The 18,975-nt window shown below is 46.3% G+C and overlaps 1 protein-coding gene across 2 annotated transcripts in view; it reads left to right on the top strand.

Moving 5' to 3' along the window:
- Positions 1 to 18,975, top strand: part of GABBR2 (gamma-aminobutyric acid type B receptor subunit 2) — a 372,146-nt gene that overhangs the window by 181,095 nt on the left and 172,076 nt on the right. For both annotated transcript variants that reach the window (XM_005683953.3, XM_018052222.1), the window contains exon 4: positions 11,294 to 11,395. In XM_005683953.3, coding sequence (XP_005684010.3) covers positions 11,294 to 11,395 — 102 coding nt within the window. The remainder of the gene's footprint in view (positions 1 to 11,293; positions 11,396 to 18,975) is intronic.

Genomic DNA, 18,975 nt, shown 5'->3' with positions numbered 1-18,975 from the left:
GTATTGGGGTTTCAGCTTCAACATCAGTCCTTCCAATGAACACTCAGGACTGATTTCCTTTAGGATGGACTGGTTGGATCTCCTTGCAGTCTCAAGAGTCTTCTCCAACACCACAGTTTAAAAGCATCAGTTCTTCAGAGCTCAGCTTTCTTTATAGTCCAACTCTCACATTCATACATGACTACTGGAAAAACCATAGCCTTGACTAGATGAACCTTTGTGGGCCAAGTAATGTCTCTGCTTTTTAATATGCTGTCTAGATTGGCCATAACTTTCCTGCCAAGGAGTAAGAGTCTTTTAATTTCATGGCTGCAGTCACAATCTGCAGTGATTTTGGAGCCCCCCAAAATAAAATCTGCCACTGTTTCCACTGTTTCCCCATCTATTTCCCATGAAGTGATAGGACCAGATGCCATGATCTTAGTTTTCTGAATGTTAAGCTTTAAGCCAACTTTTTCACTCCCTTCTTTCACTTTCATCAAGAGGCTCTTTAGTTCTTCTTCCCTTTCTGCCTAAAGGGTGGTGTCATCTGCATATTTGAAGTTATTGATATTACTCCTGGCAATCTTGATTCCAGCTTGTGCTTCATCCAGCCCAGCTTTCTCATGATGTACTCTGCATAGAAGTTAAATAAGCAGGGTGACAATATACAGCCTTGACATACTCCTTTTCCTATTTGGAACCAGTCTGTTATTCCATGTCCAATTCTAACTGTTACTTCTTGACCTGCATACAGGTTTCTCAAGAGGCAGGTCAGGTGGTCTGGTAGTCCCATCTCTTGAAGAATTTTCCACAGTTTATTGTGATCCACACAGTCAAAGGCTTTGGCATAGTCAATAAAGCTGAAATAGATGTTTTTCTAGAACTCTCTTGCTTTTTCCATGATCCAGCGGATGTTGGCAATTTGATCTCTCGTTCCTCTGCCTTTTCTCAGATTGCTGAGAGGATGAAATTCACTCCAGGGCTGCTGTGCCCTCTACAGCCTGCTTGCTCTCTGAGGGCTTACAGTGAGGGGTGGGAGAAGAGGGCTGAGAAAGAGTCAGGGGAAGAGAGGCAGGCTCTGGGGAGCCATTGGCCCCTCTGCCATCGCTTCCTTCCCCGACATGCCCCCCACATCTGAAATCCTGGAGGAAGAAGAGAGTCCAGGTAGGCTAAGAAGGAGGGCTTCAAATGCTAGGCTGTAGGATGTCCATGCAGAACACTGGAGTGGAGGTCAAAGAACCCACCTTGGAATATAGAACTAGAGAGAAAGCTATGCATTAAAAGGGCAATGAGGCCCCAGGGTCTGAGAGGAGTCCTTTAAGCTCCACCATGAAGTGAGTGGGTGGGCCTCGGATCCAGTTGCTTCTCCAGCTTATGGAGCTGCATTAGGTGGTCTTGTTCCTGCAGGGGTGAACATGTGCCTCCTGGGCCGCCCTCGGCAAGTGTCCCGCTCAATAGGGCACAGACTCGAGAATTCCAGACATTCCTTGGGGATCCAGCCATCTTTCCTGCCTGTCCATCTGATGCCTGAATCCCTTCTCTAGCAACCTCACCTCTGCTTGCACAACTGCAGTGGTGGGGAGCTCACTCCAGTGTAGGGGAGGCCCTTCCATCCCTAGCTTGCTCTCTTGTTAGAAAGTTCTGCCTCGGCAGGAGCTGAAATCTATTTCCTAATGGCTTCCCCCACTGATGCTGCCCCTTCCCCTGGCTCCCAGATGCCATGCTCTTCCCTTAGTGTTGGTGACAGCTCCTTGGGACGGGCAAGGGGATGTCTCACAGGCCCGGACTTCCTGTCCACCTGGCTCCCTCCTGTCCCTTCACCCACTCCTCCAGTGACAGGGAGCAGGCATGGGCTCAAGAAACCAGAGAAGGACTCTGTGTTCCACATTCCTTAGTGCTCACAGGTGTGAGTTCTCTAATATTGCTGCTCTATTTTGGTGTCAGAGGTGCACTTTGCATCTTGTTGATTTCCTATAGAGGTTTGTGTTCATCATCTTAACTGGATAATATTCCTGTTTTATTAATATCCAAATGTTTCTGTAAATATTGGTTTGGTCCCAGGAGACCGCTGCAATTAAAGCCATAGGCACTTTGTCACAGGAAAGCAACGCGGTTCTGAAGGCTAATTTCATTTCCAACAAGTCGGTGCGGCCTGACTTCAGGGACCGCCAGCAGAGTGGTGAGTTCCTTGGGGCTGCTGGCAGAGGGAAGACTGCTGGCTGGGGAGTCCAGAATAGGAGGTCATGCCTTATGCGAGAAGGGGGCCTGGGCCTGGTCCCCCTTCCTCAGGCAGCCCTGGTCTGGGCCCTGGGGATCTCACGATGGAGGGTTGTAGACTTTCAGAACAGCCTCTGTTTAGCCAGGGAGAGTGGCCTTAAGCACAGGACTCTGAGTTTAGTGGGGATGGCAGTAGGTGGGGGGTGGTCACCACTATCTGGGAAATGAGGGAAAGTCTCCTGAACTCAGGGGTGATTGAGGATGTGTAGGATTTCAGATTTCCTATTCAAATCATCGCAAACTTTGTGGCTTAAAGTAGCACATCTATTATCCTATGGTATTAGAGCTCAGAAGTTTAAAATCTCTCTCTCTCTCAGCCAGAATCAAGGTGTCAGCAGCACTGGTTCCTCCTGGCAACTCTGGGAGAGTCTGTTTCCTTGCCTTTTTCAGCTTCTAGAAGCCTCGTTTCTGTGGCTCTTGGCCCCATCCTTCATCTTCAAAGCCAGCAGGTGGACTTGTTGGACAACCCCCAGCAGGTGGGAGCTGTTGGAAGGGCTGATGTATCTGGGCAGAGCTCAGGTCACAGGTCCCCTCAACCCTGTGCCTAAGTAATGGGAGGACAGGAACTGTCCCAGGGGACACTATCTGCCCTCAGGTCCCTTGAGTCCCCACAGGTGCCCACAGAGACCACAGTCCCATCCCCAGGCCCGGTCCCCGCATCAGCAGGCTGTGTCTTCAGGCAGAGGCATGCAGCCCAGCCCCTGGGCGCTTGTCGCAGCCCTGCATGACCATCTCAAGATACAGCATAAACCCTCTCGGGCTCAGAATATCTGCACAGTAGACTAGATGGACAGTGTTCATTTACCCATTCGCTCACTCATCTCACAGCTTTGAGCACCAACTGCATGCAAAGAGTGATGCTGGACCCTGGAAATAAAACGAAGCGCCACCCCTCCCCACTTTGCGGCACTGCCATGGTAGCTGGGGGAGGGATGTGACAGTCTTGGCGCTTGTGGTCGGCTCTGCAAACCAGCACAAAGCCAGTGACCTGAACTCCTGAGCCCTCCATGGAGGCTCACGAGGCTGGTGGCCCCCACAGAGACCCCCATGTCTCATAACACTGCCGCTCATGGTCTGCTGCCTGCTTTCCTGCTCTTGGTAACTCTGGGGAAGTGAGAAAAACCATATTTGGAAGGAACAGATAAGTGGCCATTGAATAAAGGGAAACTGGGGTTCCTTCAGGAAACCTCAGCCTGTGATGTGAGGGTGTAAACAGGACGAGAAGCCTGGGCTTAATTATGGGGGTGTGGTTTGAACCAGCGAGTCACCAGGTCTCAGAAGGCCCCAGGTGTGTTAGTTACTTGGGGCTTCTGTAATGAGTCACCACAAACTGAATGGCTGAAAGCAAGAAATATTCATGCTCTTATAGTCTTGGAGGCCAGAGTTCTGAAATCAAGGGATCAGTGAGGCCATGCTCTCCCTGAAGGCTCTCAGAGAGAATCCTTGCTTACCTCTTCCAGCTTCTGGTGGGCCCAGGTGCTCCTCAGCGTGTAGTTGCATCGCTCCCGTCCCTGCCTTTGTCTTTACATCACCCTCTCTCTTACACCTCTGCCCAGGTCTCCCTCTGCCTTTCTCGTATAAGGACACTTATCACTGGAGTTAGGGCCCATCCAGGTAATCCAGGATGGTCCTTGAATTAATTACATCTACAGAGACCCTTTTTCTAAGTAAGGTCACTTGCATAGGTTCTGATGATTAGGAAGGGACACACCTTTTTGGCCATCACCATCCAGCCCACTGGCTCTGCAGTGTGAACGTGCAAATGTCATGCGTGTGCAAGTATCACATATGTGCAGTAGATCCCATACATGTTCACTTATGTACTTGCCCTTTTTAACAAGTTTCAGTTGTACTTAACTCCACCTATAGGTTATTCAGAGCTAATAGAAATCTGAAAATTAGATGGCTCCATTTTTCAAAAGGAACAGTTTCTTCAGTAGGTGTTCATCAGTTTTAGAAAGGTAGAAATACAGTCACATGGATAACTTCTCTGGAACTGTAAATACATGCCTCGATTCTTTGAAAAACTTCAGAGCTTGCAGAGGGCTGCTTTAGCAACTGTAAAATTCAAAAAGGCAAAGAGTGGGGGGATGGCGCAGGTAAGGTATTGAAACTTACTCTCCTAGAACCACAAACATTGATGGTGGAAGAAAAATGCCCTCTTCAGCATCCTGACGAGCTTCTACTTGCACACCTGTGATGACAGGGTGTTCACTATATACCAAAGTCGCCTACTCCACCGTTTGAAAATTCATTTGGCTTTAAAACAAAATCTGCTTTCCTGCCCATCCATCTGTTGGTCCCATCTCCAACACAGGGGTGCCCTCCGTTCCACGTGACAGTCCTTCAGTGTTTGAAGTCGTCCATCACTTCCTGCCTTAGTGTGCTCTTCTCCAGGCTAATCTTTTAATTAGCTTAAATTAATGGTGGTTCTTGGGGAGCTCCAGCCCCAGTAAAAGTGACCTGAATATTCAAAGATCTGAGTGTTTCAAATGCCTGTTTATCCTAATTAGCATCTTAACTACAGCAGTGCCCTCTGCCTCTAACGAGCCACATTTTCGCATGTTCCATATTTTAATGGATTTTACTTGAATGAACTGTTTAATCAAGTGAAGACACATTTCATGAATGAATAGAAGTAAATCTATAATTATACACTTTAGTCAGGTAAGAGGAGTGACATTTCAGCACAATCTAGGGCTATATATAGCAAGTGTATTTGAATGACAAAGTAGGTTACCTCAGCTTCCATAGGAGATCTGGGAATTCGCTTTGCTCTCGAGTTCATTTCGTAACCTAATTAGAATTTTCAAAGAGTTGTAAAGTGCAAGTGGTGCAGACCTGGCTCTCCCCATCTTTACCTGGATCTCTGCCTTTCTGGATGATTCCACAGCTGGCGTGGTGGCCTCCTTACGGAAGGTGTCGGGGGAACTGCGGACCCACAGTGTCCTGGGGTCTTGATAGTCCCCGAGGCCTCACCTCCACTTTCTGCTTCGCTGTTTCCATCAGAGCCCTCCTGGCCTGGGACATGCGGCACGAATGTGAGAAACTGCAGCTGTAACAGTCCTTTGCTGCTCTCTTCCTGTCTCTCTCTCTCATCCCCTTCTCCCTGCCTTTCTTCTCGCCATTCTGCCTTCTGACATGGTCAGATCTGCTCGTGCTGCTGGGGGCCAGGAGTAGAAAGATCTGAAGATTAAAGAAGGGCCGTAATTGTTGATTGGGGCAGGAGAGAAGGCCCAGGTGTAAAGGACGGTGCCTAGGTGCTAGGTAGCAGTCCAGAAAAGGATGGAGGCCAGAGGCTAGGGAGTGACTGGACAGGAGATGGAATGAAATGAAACAGGAGCCCTGAGTGAAAACCTGAGGTGTAAGAAGGCCCCTCGCCACACCGGCCTCCTGGCCTCAGGCTCCTTCCATTACCTTGCTGGAGGAAGAGGGGTTCCCGGGCTGCAGTGGGGGCTGTCTAGGGGAAGGGAGTTCATGGGCCCTACCTGTGTGTGGCAGAAGGTTAGGGTTAGGGAACCTCCAGGTCATGCAAATGTGGTCCCAGGAACCCGAAGCCGGGACAACAGCCTGACCCACAAGGCAGTCATTTAGGGTGGAGCACACAATGCCACTATTTCCTAAGCCCAGTCTCTAGGTGATTTCCAGAAAGGGAGAATCACCTGGGCAACTGGGTGTGTTAGCGGAGAGGTGCAGCCTCCGAGCAGGAGGGGGCCTGCAGGTGGACTGGACTGTGGCCTGCTCAGAGGCAGTGACAAGCCTCCCTCATAGGACAGGGTGGACCCACTTATGCCTAAAACGGGTCACATGGACTCAGCCACGCTAAGCCAAGAAGTTCTCCCGAAGAGTCTGTTCACCTCTAACTCTTCTGATTCTGTTAGCTTTTCACCTTTTCCTCTGATCCCCTTCTCCTCCTCCAGCCTGCCCTCACAGGACCAGCTGTGTCCCCAGTGCCAAGCCTGTGGATAGAGGCTGTGTGCGCAGTTGGAGTGAGGCCATTGTGATGGCTTCATTGGAGTGACAAGTCCCTGTCACCCCTTCTCCCACGGTCCATGAACTAGCTGGGAGGGAAGTTGTGGACTGACGCCCTGGACTCGAGGTTCAGACAGTTGATCTGACCTGATGGTGTGTTCTGCCGCTGGCCTGAGCAAGACGGCGCTCCCAGCTCTGAGCTTTCCCCTAAAGCCGCTGACTCTGCCTGGCTCTTGACTTCTTTCAAGATGTTGGATTTCCCTAGGCTTGAAATATGAGTTTAAGTGTTAAAATTCTTGGATTTGGATCTGTGATTCCCAAGGCTGTACTGGAATCCCTGAGGAGTCATTGATATCACCCCTTGTGACCTTTATACTCCCAACCCCTCTGCCATCATGTCCGTGGTCTTTCTTAGAAGATTCTTGGTCCCTATTGTAGCCACACCTCTCTCCTCTGAGCCTGAGCCATTTTGTCATGATCCCTGATAAATGCAACCAGGACTGAGCCCAGCACTCCTGGTGTACTCTGAGGTGGGCAGACTGGAGGGTGACCGTCCCTTCCATCGTTCTAGATGTGATGTCTTTTCAAATGTGGATCCCAGTCCTACTCACCCTTTTGGCAACTGCCTTACTTACACCAACACATCCTGGTCTCCTAATCAAGGGGACAATATCCAAGCCATGGAAAGCATTTTTTTTTTCCATATCATTTAATGGATCACTTTAAAGTTATCCTGCCTCATTTAGGACAGTGGTCCTCACACTTGAACATATGTCAGAATCACCTGGAGGGCCGATTAAAACACAGATTGCTGGATCCCACCCCAGAGTGTCTGACCCAGTGGGTCTCAGGTGGGCCTGAGAATTTGCCTTTCTAACAGGTTCTCCTAGGTGATGCTGGTGTTACTAGGCCAGGGCTGCACTTTAAGAACCACTGCTTTAGGGACAGGCTTTCTTGTATGACTTTGTATCCACAGTCCATACCAGTTCTTAAGGGGAAAAAAATCAACAGCTGTTTCCTCTAAGCCTAGTTTTTATCATCTATTCCTAGAGTCCTGATCCCCTGGTTCTCCCTGCTGCCAAGTGAGTTGGGTTCCTTCCAGACTGCTCCAGTGGCCAGGGCCAGGACTCATTGCTCCAGAAGCAGGGAGAGTTCTTCCCTTAGGCAGCCTCAGCCCTGTGAGCTGGTCCTGAGAACCCAGGCTTTGAGGACTCCCAACCCTTCCTAGTCCTCCTTGTAGCAGTACTCAGGGTCCAACTCACCTCATTGCATTGGCAGCCTGACCCTCCCTTCCACGTGATGGGCAGCCTTCTTCTCCATCCCCTCCCGGCCCATCAGCACCCATCTCGATCCCTTCCACCCAGGATGGCCAGGGCCTTTAGCAAATCAGACTCCTGATGGCTGCCTCCGGAGGCCCCATATGCAGATGAGGGCCCAGGTGGACTCCGGCTGTACTTGAGCATGTGTGTATGTGTGAATATATTTTATTTTCTCGAGAATTAAGTGTTACTCCTTTCCAGGAAAAACATATTTCTGCTTTTATAGTGGAGGTGAATAAAAAATAGGATTCACTTTGCTGAAATGCAGTTTATAGCAAGCTGATAAAAGACATTGGCCCCATAAAACAAGAGATACTTGCAGTACCAGAATGGGGAAAAAAATAAAAAAGAAAGGTGTTTTTTTCTAACTTAGTAATCTTTGATCAGTGCTTTGAATGATCCTTCCATCTACACGTGAGAGTATGAATTTATTTCCTTGTGAGGTAGATCAATTGCATTATTTCTTTACCATGCTTTGGTTATTTAAAAATACCATTTAGTACTAGTTTTTTTCACTTGTTTTCCCTAAAAATGTCCATTAGAGTAAATACTCCAGCTGAGCAGACTTCTTGGTGCTGAAATTATGGTCAGTGAGTGGCTGATGGCACCAACCGTCTGTTCTGACCTGTTCTGGCTCATAAGCCTCAGGAACTGTCCACATCTGGCAGGATCCAAAAGAGCCAGCTTGAGACCATTCAGAGAGCACTGCCCAGGGAGTCACACCTCAGCTTCCTCATTTGTGAAATTAGAGGTGAAATGAGATGACCTCTAGGGTGTTTGGGGTTGGTTTGTTTTGAGTTCTGAGTGCCTATAAAATATTTTTTTCTGCTCTCATGCCCACACTTATTTACAGCTCTCAGATAGATATTTACAGATAGATACGCCAAACCAGTGACAGCCTTGATGCTGGGTCTTATACCTGGAAATGATCATTCCAGCTTTTAGGCAACATAAAGAACTTTAGAATTTACAAAGCCATTTCCCATCCTCGGTGTTTTTGCTGGGCCCTGTAAGTTACATGCTGTATAACTCCCATTTTATAGGTGAAAAGACAGATTCAAAAGAGCTCGAGAAGTTTCCTTCAGTTTGGGTGGCGAGGACATGGAGAGCCAGGGCTCGACTGTGCATGCCTTAGGAGTATGTGCACTGGCTGCTTTGCCTTCTGGCAGGGCTGAGTTTGCACACGTTAATGTTGCACATCAATAACTGTTGGTTCACAGCACCCCCATGACACATAGACCTAATAATGGAACCCCACCTGCATCCAAAAAGGATTTGACACAGCAGAAATAAACCATAATGGCAAAGTCAACTTTTTTTTCAACCAACTAGTTCCCAATCTACCATCAAAATAGAGGTAAAAACTAAAGATGGACAAGGTTCACTCTGATTGAGACAGTTTCATTCTTCTTACAAACGTACGCATCATAAAGTATTTCAAGCATTCAGCAGAGTGCAAAACACTAAACACCCGTGGTCTTGCTACCCAGAGTTAGTGTGTTCACATTTTCCTCTATTGGCATCATATTTCTCTTAAAAAAATGAAATACAGCAGTTCCCACCGCAACCCTTTTTGTTCCCCTTCTGTGTGGGGGCTTCCCAGAGACCATCCTGCAACATTCAGGGCCAAATTATTCAAAACATTTTGATATATACATTGGGAGGATCTATCAGTTGTTGAGACAAGAAGTACTTTTTTTATCATGGTAAAAAGTATGTAACATAAAATTTACCATTTTAACCACTGTAAAATTTACAGTGCAGGGACGTTAAGTACCTTCATATTGTGCAAGAAGTACCACCAGTTACCCCCAAAACTTTTCATTATCCCAGACAGAAACTTTGTACCCACAACTCCATTGCCCCATTCCCCAACTCTAGAAACCACTACTCTCCTTTATGTTTCTATGCACTTGACTACTCTAAGTACCTCACCTAAGTGGAATCATACTCTTGTCCTTTTGCATCTGGCTTATTTCACTTCACATAATGTCTTCATTCATGCGGTAGCATGTGTAAAAATTTCATTCCTTTTTAGGCTGAATAATATTCCATTGTGTGTATAAACCACAGTTTGTTTATCTGCTCATCTTTTGATGGACATTGCTTCCAAAAGATGGTTGCTTCCACCTTTTGGCATAGTGTTGCTATGCATTTGGACACGAGTGTCCAAATACCTCTTTTGAGCCCCTGTTTTCACTTCTTTGGGGTATATACCCAGAAGTAGAATTGCTGGATCATATTGCCATATGATGGGAAATTTTTAGAGTGCACAAATTTCCAGTTTCCAGTTTATCCCCATCCTCACCAACACTTGTAGGGTTTTGGTTTTTGATAAGAGCTGTCTTAATAGGTATAGACAAGATGTGCTTTCAAAGCTCATCTTCAGTTAAAGAGGAAGAGACTGAAATGCTAAGAGGGAAAGGGTCCCTCAGAGATGCAGAGGTCACAAGCAAGTCAGTGACAGAGCAAGACCTGGAACCTGGGTCCTCAAACTCCCACTTGGTTATTTCTACTAAAACACAGTCTAGTTTCCATGGCTTTCTGTCCAAGTGTATATAGTCATAGACATGGACCTCATACAGATTTCAGATTTATTTGTTTTGATCCTAACTTTTTTTTTTAATTTGAAAATAGTGTCAACATTTTAAAATGTGCTCATGCTGAGATGTTCAGTGCTGAGATGCTCTGTGTGACTGTAACCCGCCAGGCTCCTCTGTCCATAGGATTCTCCAGGCAAGAATACTGGAGTGGCTTGTATTTCCTTCTCTAGGGGATCTTCCTGTTACCACTAGCGCCTCCTGGGAAGCCCTTTAAGATGTGAGGGATCCTACTTTATTTTAAAAATCTAGAAACTTCCCTGTAGTCCAATAGTTAAGACTCATGCTCCCATTGCAGGGGCACGGGTTCAGCCCCTTGTTGGGGATCTAAGATCCTGCATGCTGTGCAGTGTGGCCAAAAAATAAATAAAAATATAGATTTCTTATTTCTCCCTTCCAAATCAGAAGGTCTGGTGATTCTGGACCAGCATTCTGGCATAGCATGTTTGGAGTTGAGCGGCAAGCGCTGTCTTTAGGTGAAGCATTAGTTTGCCAAGCTGTCACCAGGCCTCACCACTCCCTAGTACCCTTCCACACAGACTGCTTCACACACTGGCTAGTTCATATGACACTGGAGCTTGCAGCTCTCTGCTTTAAGCACGTAGATGTTAGTCATTCTGTGTGTCAGCAGATACATCGATATGTTTAGCATCACAGGCTGGTTCCGCAGCCCCTCACCCTCTCCTCTGTTTTTGCTTTGTCTATCTGAATATCTCAGCTATTTCCTCACCCTAGAAATGAAGTAATATTGCAAATAAATAATGAAAAATATAGAGAAGTATTTGAATAGTCTAATTTGGAGACAGTGTGATGTATTTGCCTAATCTGATTTGGAGATGATATGAAACACCAGCATGAAAGTCCAGCAACTTGCATGCTTGTCTTAATTCTTCCAGGAAATTCCTGGGCAACTTTAGTAAGCCCCTTCCCTGTCTGGCCTCCTTCTGCTTGTGTGTCCTCAGGGGAGGGGAATCTCCAAAGTCCCAGGGGGCAGTCTACTTTTTAATGAAGATAAAACCCACTCCTTTTTCATATTGGTGGAGAAAATCACCTCACCCATTTGAGCCACTTCCCAGACCCCTGTGAAGTGGCCCTTCCTATGACTGCTGGCATACCCACCCTCTGCTCTCTCTTTGCTGGCAGGTGAGAAACGACCTGACTGGGGTTCTGTATGGTGAGGACATCGAGATTTCAGACACCGAGAGCTTCTCCAATGATCCCTGCACCAGTGTCAAAAAGCTGAAGGTAGGTGCAGCTGGCCAGGGCCTGGAGGCCAGACTTATGGCATGCTCCTGGGATTCACCCAAATCCCTGACTTTGAAGGAGTCTTGAATTCAGGCTGTTTCATTTTGTCCTTGGCATTTGAGATGTGAGGAAAAGCTCCCAGGAGCTGGCTGTCCCTTGCTTGTTGTCCAGCACTGGCCAGAGGCCTGCTTGCCAGGTGCATGGCCGTGTGGAATTGCCGGGTGATTTCGTATCTCTCAGCAGAGCCTGAGAGGCAAGCAGGGCACAACAGACATCACTGGCACCCACTCAAGGACAGGCTAGTGGGGACACTAAAGACTCAGACCTGGCCCCTGCCTTCAGGGAACTTCCTTCCTGCTGTGAAGAGGCTCACAGTGAGAACCTCTCTTGCCCAAACCCACAGCAAGGAAGTAATGTGGTTGGAAGTGAAAGCTCAGGCTCCTGACCCCCTCCAGTGACACTCACTCCAGGAACAGAAGGGTCAGCTAGATGTTTGCAGTTGTAAGTAGTCCCCAGCTGTCATCTGCGCACTCATTTCCCGACTCCCCACACTCATTTCTCAAACGCCATGTTTGCACCAGACCCTCTCTTGGGTTCACAGCCATCATCAGGCCTGCCTATGTCCTCAGGTGTCTGAAGGCAGATACCTCCCAGGGAAACCAGGAACAGAGGGGCTGGGGAACAAAGGGAGAAAGTGACTCAACCCACCCAGGAGAGGATTCAGACACGGCTGCAGAGAAGGGACAGCCGTGGAGGATGGATGGGGTGGAGACCTGCAAGATGAAAATCAGAGGGCATGGTGGCCATGCTCACTGTGTATTTGGGATCAGTGGGGATTCCAGGAAGCTGGAGTATCGGGATGGGGACATGGGAAAGATGCCAAGGCTGGAGATGGAGTTTGGAGCCAGTTTCCAGGAGCCTTGAATGTTGAGCTAAGAAGTTTGGTTTTTTATGCCAGGCAGCGGGGAGCTGCTGGGGGTTGTACATAGGTGCATAGTTAGAGCTGTCACCCTACTCTTCTATTCCCCATGACCACACTGAAAGTAGCCTGGGGCCTCAGTTGCCAACTGCTGACATGTCCCTTCTCTCTTGGCCTGATCCCAGATTATACTGATCAGAGCAGGTGGTAGTTTAGAGCTTATGAAGCCCTCAGTTCACACATGGGGAGACTGAGACACAGAAATGGGGACAAGGAAGCAGAGCACCAGTTGTTTTTCGCCTGCTCAGCAGCAGACACCACATGGGCACGTGATAGTTCAGCCCCAGAAGCCTCTACCGATAAGGAAACGGTAGTAAGGAAGGGCCTGCTGGCAGCCCGAGTGTGCTCAGCTCTTTCCCCATAGGCCGTGTGGTCTGAGGGTGCGCTCGGGTTGTGTGGGGCCCAGAGCATCCAGAGGGGAGGAGTGCCTGCTCTGCAGGGACCACCTGGGGTGATCGGGATCCTGGTGCTGCGCTGACATTCTCCTGCCACATGCGGTGTCTCCCCAGGGTGGGCACTGGAAATAGCTTTCTGCACCCGAGAGACCCAGCAGAATTCTGTGGGCTTTAAAATTTAAAGAGCCTTTGTGTGTGGAGCAGACGCACTAGTTGAAAGTCTACAAGAAACTGGGGATAGAACTTGGTGCTCTGCTCATCAGCCAGCCAACACCACCAGAAGCAAGAGTGATCTGAATGCTGATGGAAATAGCAGCCGGCCTTTCCAGTGCCCTGAGCAAGGGCTAGAGCTCTTGGCTTCACCTGCCCATTCAGCCCTCCCCAGAGCCCTGAGACAGGGAATTTTTGTATCCTCATTTCACAAATGGGGAACTTGAGGCTCAACAAGGTTAAGTACTTCACCCCCAGTCACCCAGCTGGAAAGTGATGTGTTGGAATTCAAACTCGGATCTGGGCAACACCATGGTCCAGCTCCCCCACCGCCCCGCACAGCTGCGGTTCTGAGAGAGGGTTCCAGCATCACAGAAGCCCGGGAGAGCAGAGCCAAGAACAGCACGCTCAGTCTCTTGGCAAAGGCTCCCCTCAACATGGAGTGCTCTTCCCTCACCACCTGCATAGCTACTTCTCTAGTCTTTTCTCAGTTGTCCCCCTTTCCCAGAGGCTTTGCCTAAAATTTAAATCCTGGGCCCTCACACTCCCACTCCCCCTTTCTGTTAATTTCCTCCATTTCACTGATGGATATCTGTAGCAGTTTCCTGGAGCTGCCATAACAAAGCACCGTAAACTAGGTGGCTTAAAACAACAGAAGTTTATTCTCTCACATCTCAAGGACAAAAGGCCAGGGTCCAGATGTTGGCAAGCCCATGCTCTATAGCAGGCTTGGAGACTCTTCTGTACCTTTCTCTAAGCTTCTAGTGTCAACTGGCAATCCTTGGCCTTCCTTGACTTGCAGCTATGAACTCCTTTGCCTAAACTGACATTTCCCCTCTTTCCCTTCACATCATTTTCTTCTTAGGAAACTAATCTTGGAGGATTAAGAGCCTGCCCTGCTCCACTATCACCTTACCTTAACTGATTTCATCTATTTATTAATACAATGATGCTGTTTTCAAATGAGGTCACGTTCTAAGGTATCAGGGGTTAAGACTTCAACATATCTTTGGGAGATGCAGATCACCCCATAACAATATCTGACCTCCTGTTCATTTTTCCCAGTTGTTTTGCCTTCTGTCTCTTCCCACTAGGATGAAAGCTCTAGGAAGCAGCAGTTTCTGTATGTCTGGATCACTGTTTTATTTCCCACCACCTGGAACCAAACCTAATTTGCTCAACAAATTTGCTGAGTGGGCATAAACCAAATACCAAATCTGGACAGACAAAGCCAACAGAACACAAGGATAAACTTCTGGAAAGCTCAGAGAAGAGGCAAATATCTGGTGGGGTAAGATAGAGAAGGAAGTACAGTAGACAAGGAAGAAAACTAGTGACTATCAGAATTAAAATCTGCTTTGGAGGTAGTAGAGAGCAGAGTTAATGCCACGAAAAATAAAAATCAGTCATATGCAAGACAAACTTGAAATGCTTTCCCAAAATTCAGAGGAAATGGTCAAAGAGATCAATCTAATGAGAGGAAAGATAAGTTATGGACACTGGAGAAGGGAGATGCTAAGGAAAAACTGGGACAAAATAAACAGAACCAAAATCTAAAACAAAATAGGCGCCTGAGTATCAATAAGCTCAGCTACCACCCCAGATCTTGGCTTCTAATACCATTCTCCATGGAAAGAAACCAGGGATCCTTGGAGAAATGGCTTACCTGGGACTGGGACAGGAAACATACCAAATGATCCTGGAGCGTCCTATAGTGCCAGAAGGTTGAGGACGTGCTCAAACCACATCAACAACACACACTTATTTGGTAGGGGGAGCGGTGTCAGAGTTGTTCACCAGCCAGCTGAAGTAGCCACTGAAAGAGCTCCCAGTGGCCAGAACTGAAACATTTGAGCAGTAAAATAAAAGTAGTACTGGATTATAACCCAAAGTATAAAACAAAAGCCCATGACTGACTAGGTAAATGGGAGAGAATATACAAATCTTCTGTGCCAAAGAATTCCAAATAATTTGTGTAGACATTTGAGGCCCAAGGAAATGGAGCAGAAATACCCACTTGTTGAGTGTCTTCCTTCCAAAGAGCACAGGATGAAAAGGGGGAAAAGAAGAGTAACTTTAGAGTGGAAGAACCTGACCAATGCTACCTTGGCCAAGTGACCAAGGTCAGCATTTACATGGTAAGTCCTGTTGATAGTATATACCTTTGATATGATCCCCCAAACCTATAAACCCAGTCTAACAATGAGAAAAAACATCAGGTGAATTCTGGTTGAAGGCCATCTTGCAAAATACCTGACCAGTACTCCTCAAAACTTTTTAGGTCTTCAAAACTAAGGAATGCCTGAGCCAAAATGAGTCTACAGAGACATGACAACAATATATAATGTGGTATCCTGAATGGGATCCAGGAGAAGAAAAAGGACACTAGAGGAAAAAAAAACCTAAGAGTATCTGAATAAAGTATGAGCTTTAGTTAATTATGAATGGATATTGATTTATTAGTTATAACAAATGCACTATATTAAAGTAAGATGTTAATAATAGGGGAAACTGGGTGAGAGACATATAGAAATTCTCAATACTTTCTTTGTGATTTTTCCATAAATCTAAAACTATTCTCAAGAAATTTATTTTTAAAAATAAGCAACAAACTTAAGAGGATTCAAGAGAGAACTCCTAGACTGGACCATACAAAATTGCCAATATTGAGCCATTTTGTAACTAAGAAGTCAACAGTTTCTTAAGGAAATGCATAGACTATATATGCAGACTAGCTGGCCTTTCTACATTCTAGCAGAATTGGTGAAAAGAGAGTTATACCCAGACACATTTTGTTAAAAGTTTTGAAATACAAACACAAAAGGGAAAATCTGCAAGTACCTAGGTCAGAAGAGAAAAAAAAATTGCCCACAAAGGTACAAAACCAGTCTACCTCGACTCGCCTGCAGCATTCAATCCCGGAAATGATGGGGCAGCTAGGAAACATTTTCCCACATGTGAGGTTCACGTGATGTGCTACTAGCCAGGTGCCCTTGAAGTTAACCCTTGAAGTCCTATGTCAGCCTGCCTTGAACAACAGCTAACTTTATAGCTGAGGTCCTGACAGAAGCAGGTGAGCAAGGATCATGGAAACCGTAGAGAGAGCTAAGTAGTTGTTATTCAAGTGTGTGCAGATGCAGAAGTTCATTTTGAAAGCAAATATGAATACAAATAAATAATACAATAATACAAATAAATACTGTAATAACAGTAATTAAGATATAAAAGCCCAAATTCCATTAACAGAGGCCAAAATGTGAGTTAAAAAAAAGTCCTGATCTTAATTAGAAGTGGGGTTCAAAAGAGACTATTTTGCTTATGATTTTCATAATTAGAAAAATATAAGTTTAAAGGCTTTGAATAACTTAGTAGCAAATATGTTAATACTATAACATAAGCAGAACCCGAAGCTCCTGAATCACAGAAGATAAAAGCAAAGAAAATCTAGTCCACATATCAAAAACCAAAGCAAACAGGAAAACTAGAAAACATAAACTAATAGTGAAAATCAAATATAGTCATTCTGACCAGAAATTCAAATAGGTCAAACTCCCTATGAAGAGGCAAAATCTTTCAGGTTGTGTTTTAAAGAACTAACTATAGTTATATTTACAACACAGTGACACAGAAAGGTCAAAGGTAAAAGGTCAAGCAAAGGTATATCAAGCAAACCAAACTGAAGCAAGGATCCAGTGTTCACATTAGAATACAGAGATTTCAAGGTATAGGCATTGACCAGGATTAAGTGGTTTTCTATAAAGGTACAATTCACCCCGAGAATAGCATACTCATGGGCCACTATTGCTCTAAATTACATCTCACTGAACTATATAAAGAATGGCCTGTTAAAATACCAAGAAGTGACACAGACACAGTAGTATTGGGAGCCACAACATTTTTCTCTCAGTCTTGGACAGATCAACCATTCAAAAATAAGCAAGAACATAGAACTGAATAATGGGATTAATCAGGCTGATTTAGCAGATATATATCAAAGTTTGTCTAAAAGAAAGTCAGGAAATAAAACCATCTCTGTGAGATGAAGACCCCAGGCCTTTAAGCTCACTCTGGATGGAGCTATTTTGATCAGGAATGTTGAATGCAAATGGTCACCAGGCTGGGCTAGGAGTCCACCCCTCACAGGGCCCTGAGTATTTCCGTGGTGCCCACGCTGAAGCACAGGACTGTGTCGGGGAGAACGCCAGGCTCCAGATGTGTCCTCTGTTCATTTTGAAGAACGCATTCCAGGACACAGTACTGCATAGGGCTCTTCTGTCTTGCTGCAGAAAGAGTTCAATCAGAGGCGGAGTGATGGGTAAGGGAAGCGTTTTTAGTACAGGGTGCTGTGAGAGACACAACTGCGCAGGCAAGGGGGTGCTGCGCTGAGAACTTACTGGCCTCTGGTTTCATAATCAAAGGGAAAGTGAGGAGGTGGAGAAGGCCACCTTCTTCCTCGTACTTGAGTAGACCTCAAGCTTCCACCATCACTTCTTTCTCCATGTTGGGTAGGGGAGTTTTCTTGTCCTTGCATAGTCAAACTAGAACTGTTGTGGAGCTATGAAAATGAGCAGGAAGGTGGTAAAATATGCTAAAATATGGTAAATCATCTCAGGTTTCGGTTTAAGACCATCTTTTCTCTATATTTTTGTTTTTAATGTTCACAGAGGAGCATCTCCTAGGAGTCATTAACTTACCTGCCTCACTGGGCAGGATGTGGGTCTTATGCCACCACTGAGGGCACGTCTCATGATTCTGTTGCATTCGTTGCTAAGCAGGACTGCTCTCTTGATGGATCAGTCACTTAGAAGATCTCCCATACTTTTTTCTTTATTTATGACCCTTTGGTGGGATTAACTATTTAATTGCCTCCTTTGTCCCTTTACGTTGTCCCTATCAATTTCAGGAGCAGCCGCCAACCCATCATTCAGGATTCAGACTCCAGGGAAATTTCCCTGTTTTATAAATCAGATGACTGGCAACCTTAATTCCATCTGCAATGTTAAGTTCCCCTTGCCATGTCATAGCATGTCCCCAGCTTTCAGAGATTTGAACATGGACATCTTTGGGAAGCCATTACAGGAAGGCCACAGAGACAGGTCTTGAGGAGGACTGTTCCCCACTTTGCTGCATGGGAAAGTCCTAGTGGGAATTACTCTCTACCCCACGGGCCAGAATCCCAGCCAGACTGCCTGGACTTGAGGTTCATACAAGTACCCCAAGGGGATTTGAAGCTACAGAATAAATGTGGTGCATCTTCCCAGCAGGCCAGCTTTTCTCAGAGACATGGGAAGAAAAGCATTATTTTTATCTTCAGGTGAACATAGATATGTTATCAGAATGCTAAATATACATGAATTTTCAAGATAAAATGATAAACTTTAAAGAAGTGCCATGCTTCACCAGGGCTGCTGGGGCTGTTCCCTCTTTCACTCCCATCCTTAAGAGTATATGGCTCCTGATTATCTGATTTTAGGGACACTTCTGGGGAAGGAAAAATAGTCTAAGAAAGACTAATTTTAGCTAAATGAAAGAGAATACTCATTCTGGATGTGGAATCAGTCTGTCAGAGCCAGGGGAACTTTGGAAATCATCTAGGCAAACCCTCTTAGGCTTATCCCAGGTCTCATAACCAAAGTGAGGGGGCAGGAGCAGGCCTGGGCTTCTGACCCTTTCACCAGTGCGCCCACTGCTCCAGGCCAGGCTGCCTCCCAGCCCACATCATGGCTGGCCTCTAATAGCTCAGCCATCTTGTGCTCATTGCACGGCACCCCTTTCTACAACATTGAAGATGATTATCTTTTGAGTTTTCAGCTACCTAGTGGGTAGAGTAAGCTGTAGAAAGCCAGGAAGCTATTAAACGTGGGCTTAGACAGATGTAAAGGTGTCAGGAGACGTCAGATAACTCACAGGTCAGTGTCAGGGTCAACCTTGACCTTCTAGCAGAACCCCCACACTGCTGTCACAGGGAAGCAAGATGGGTGGCTTTCTGCTTTCCT

This window comes from Capra hircus, chromosome 8 (genome assembly GCF_001704415.2).
Source record: "Capra hircus breed San Clemente chromosome 8, ASM170441v1, whole genome shotgun sequence".
Taxonomy (NCBI): Eukaryota; Metazoa; Chordata; class Mammalia; order Artiodactyla; family Bovidae; genus Capra; species Capra hircus.
Note: the sequence above shows the minus strand (reverse complement) of the source record. Positions and strands in the feature narration are given on the sequence as shown.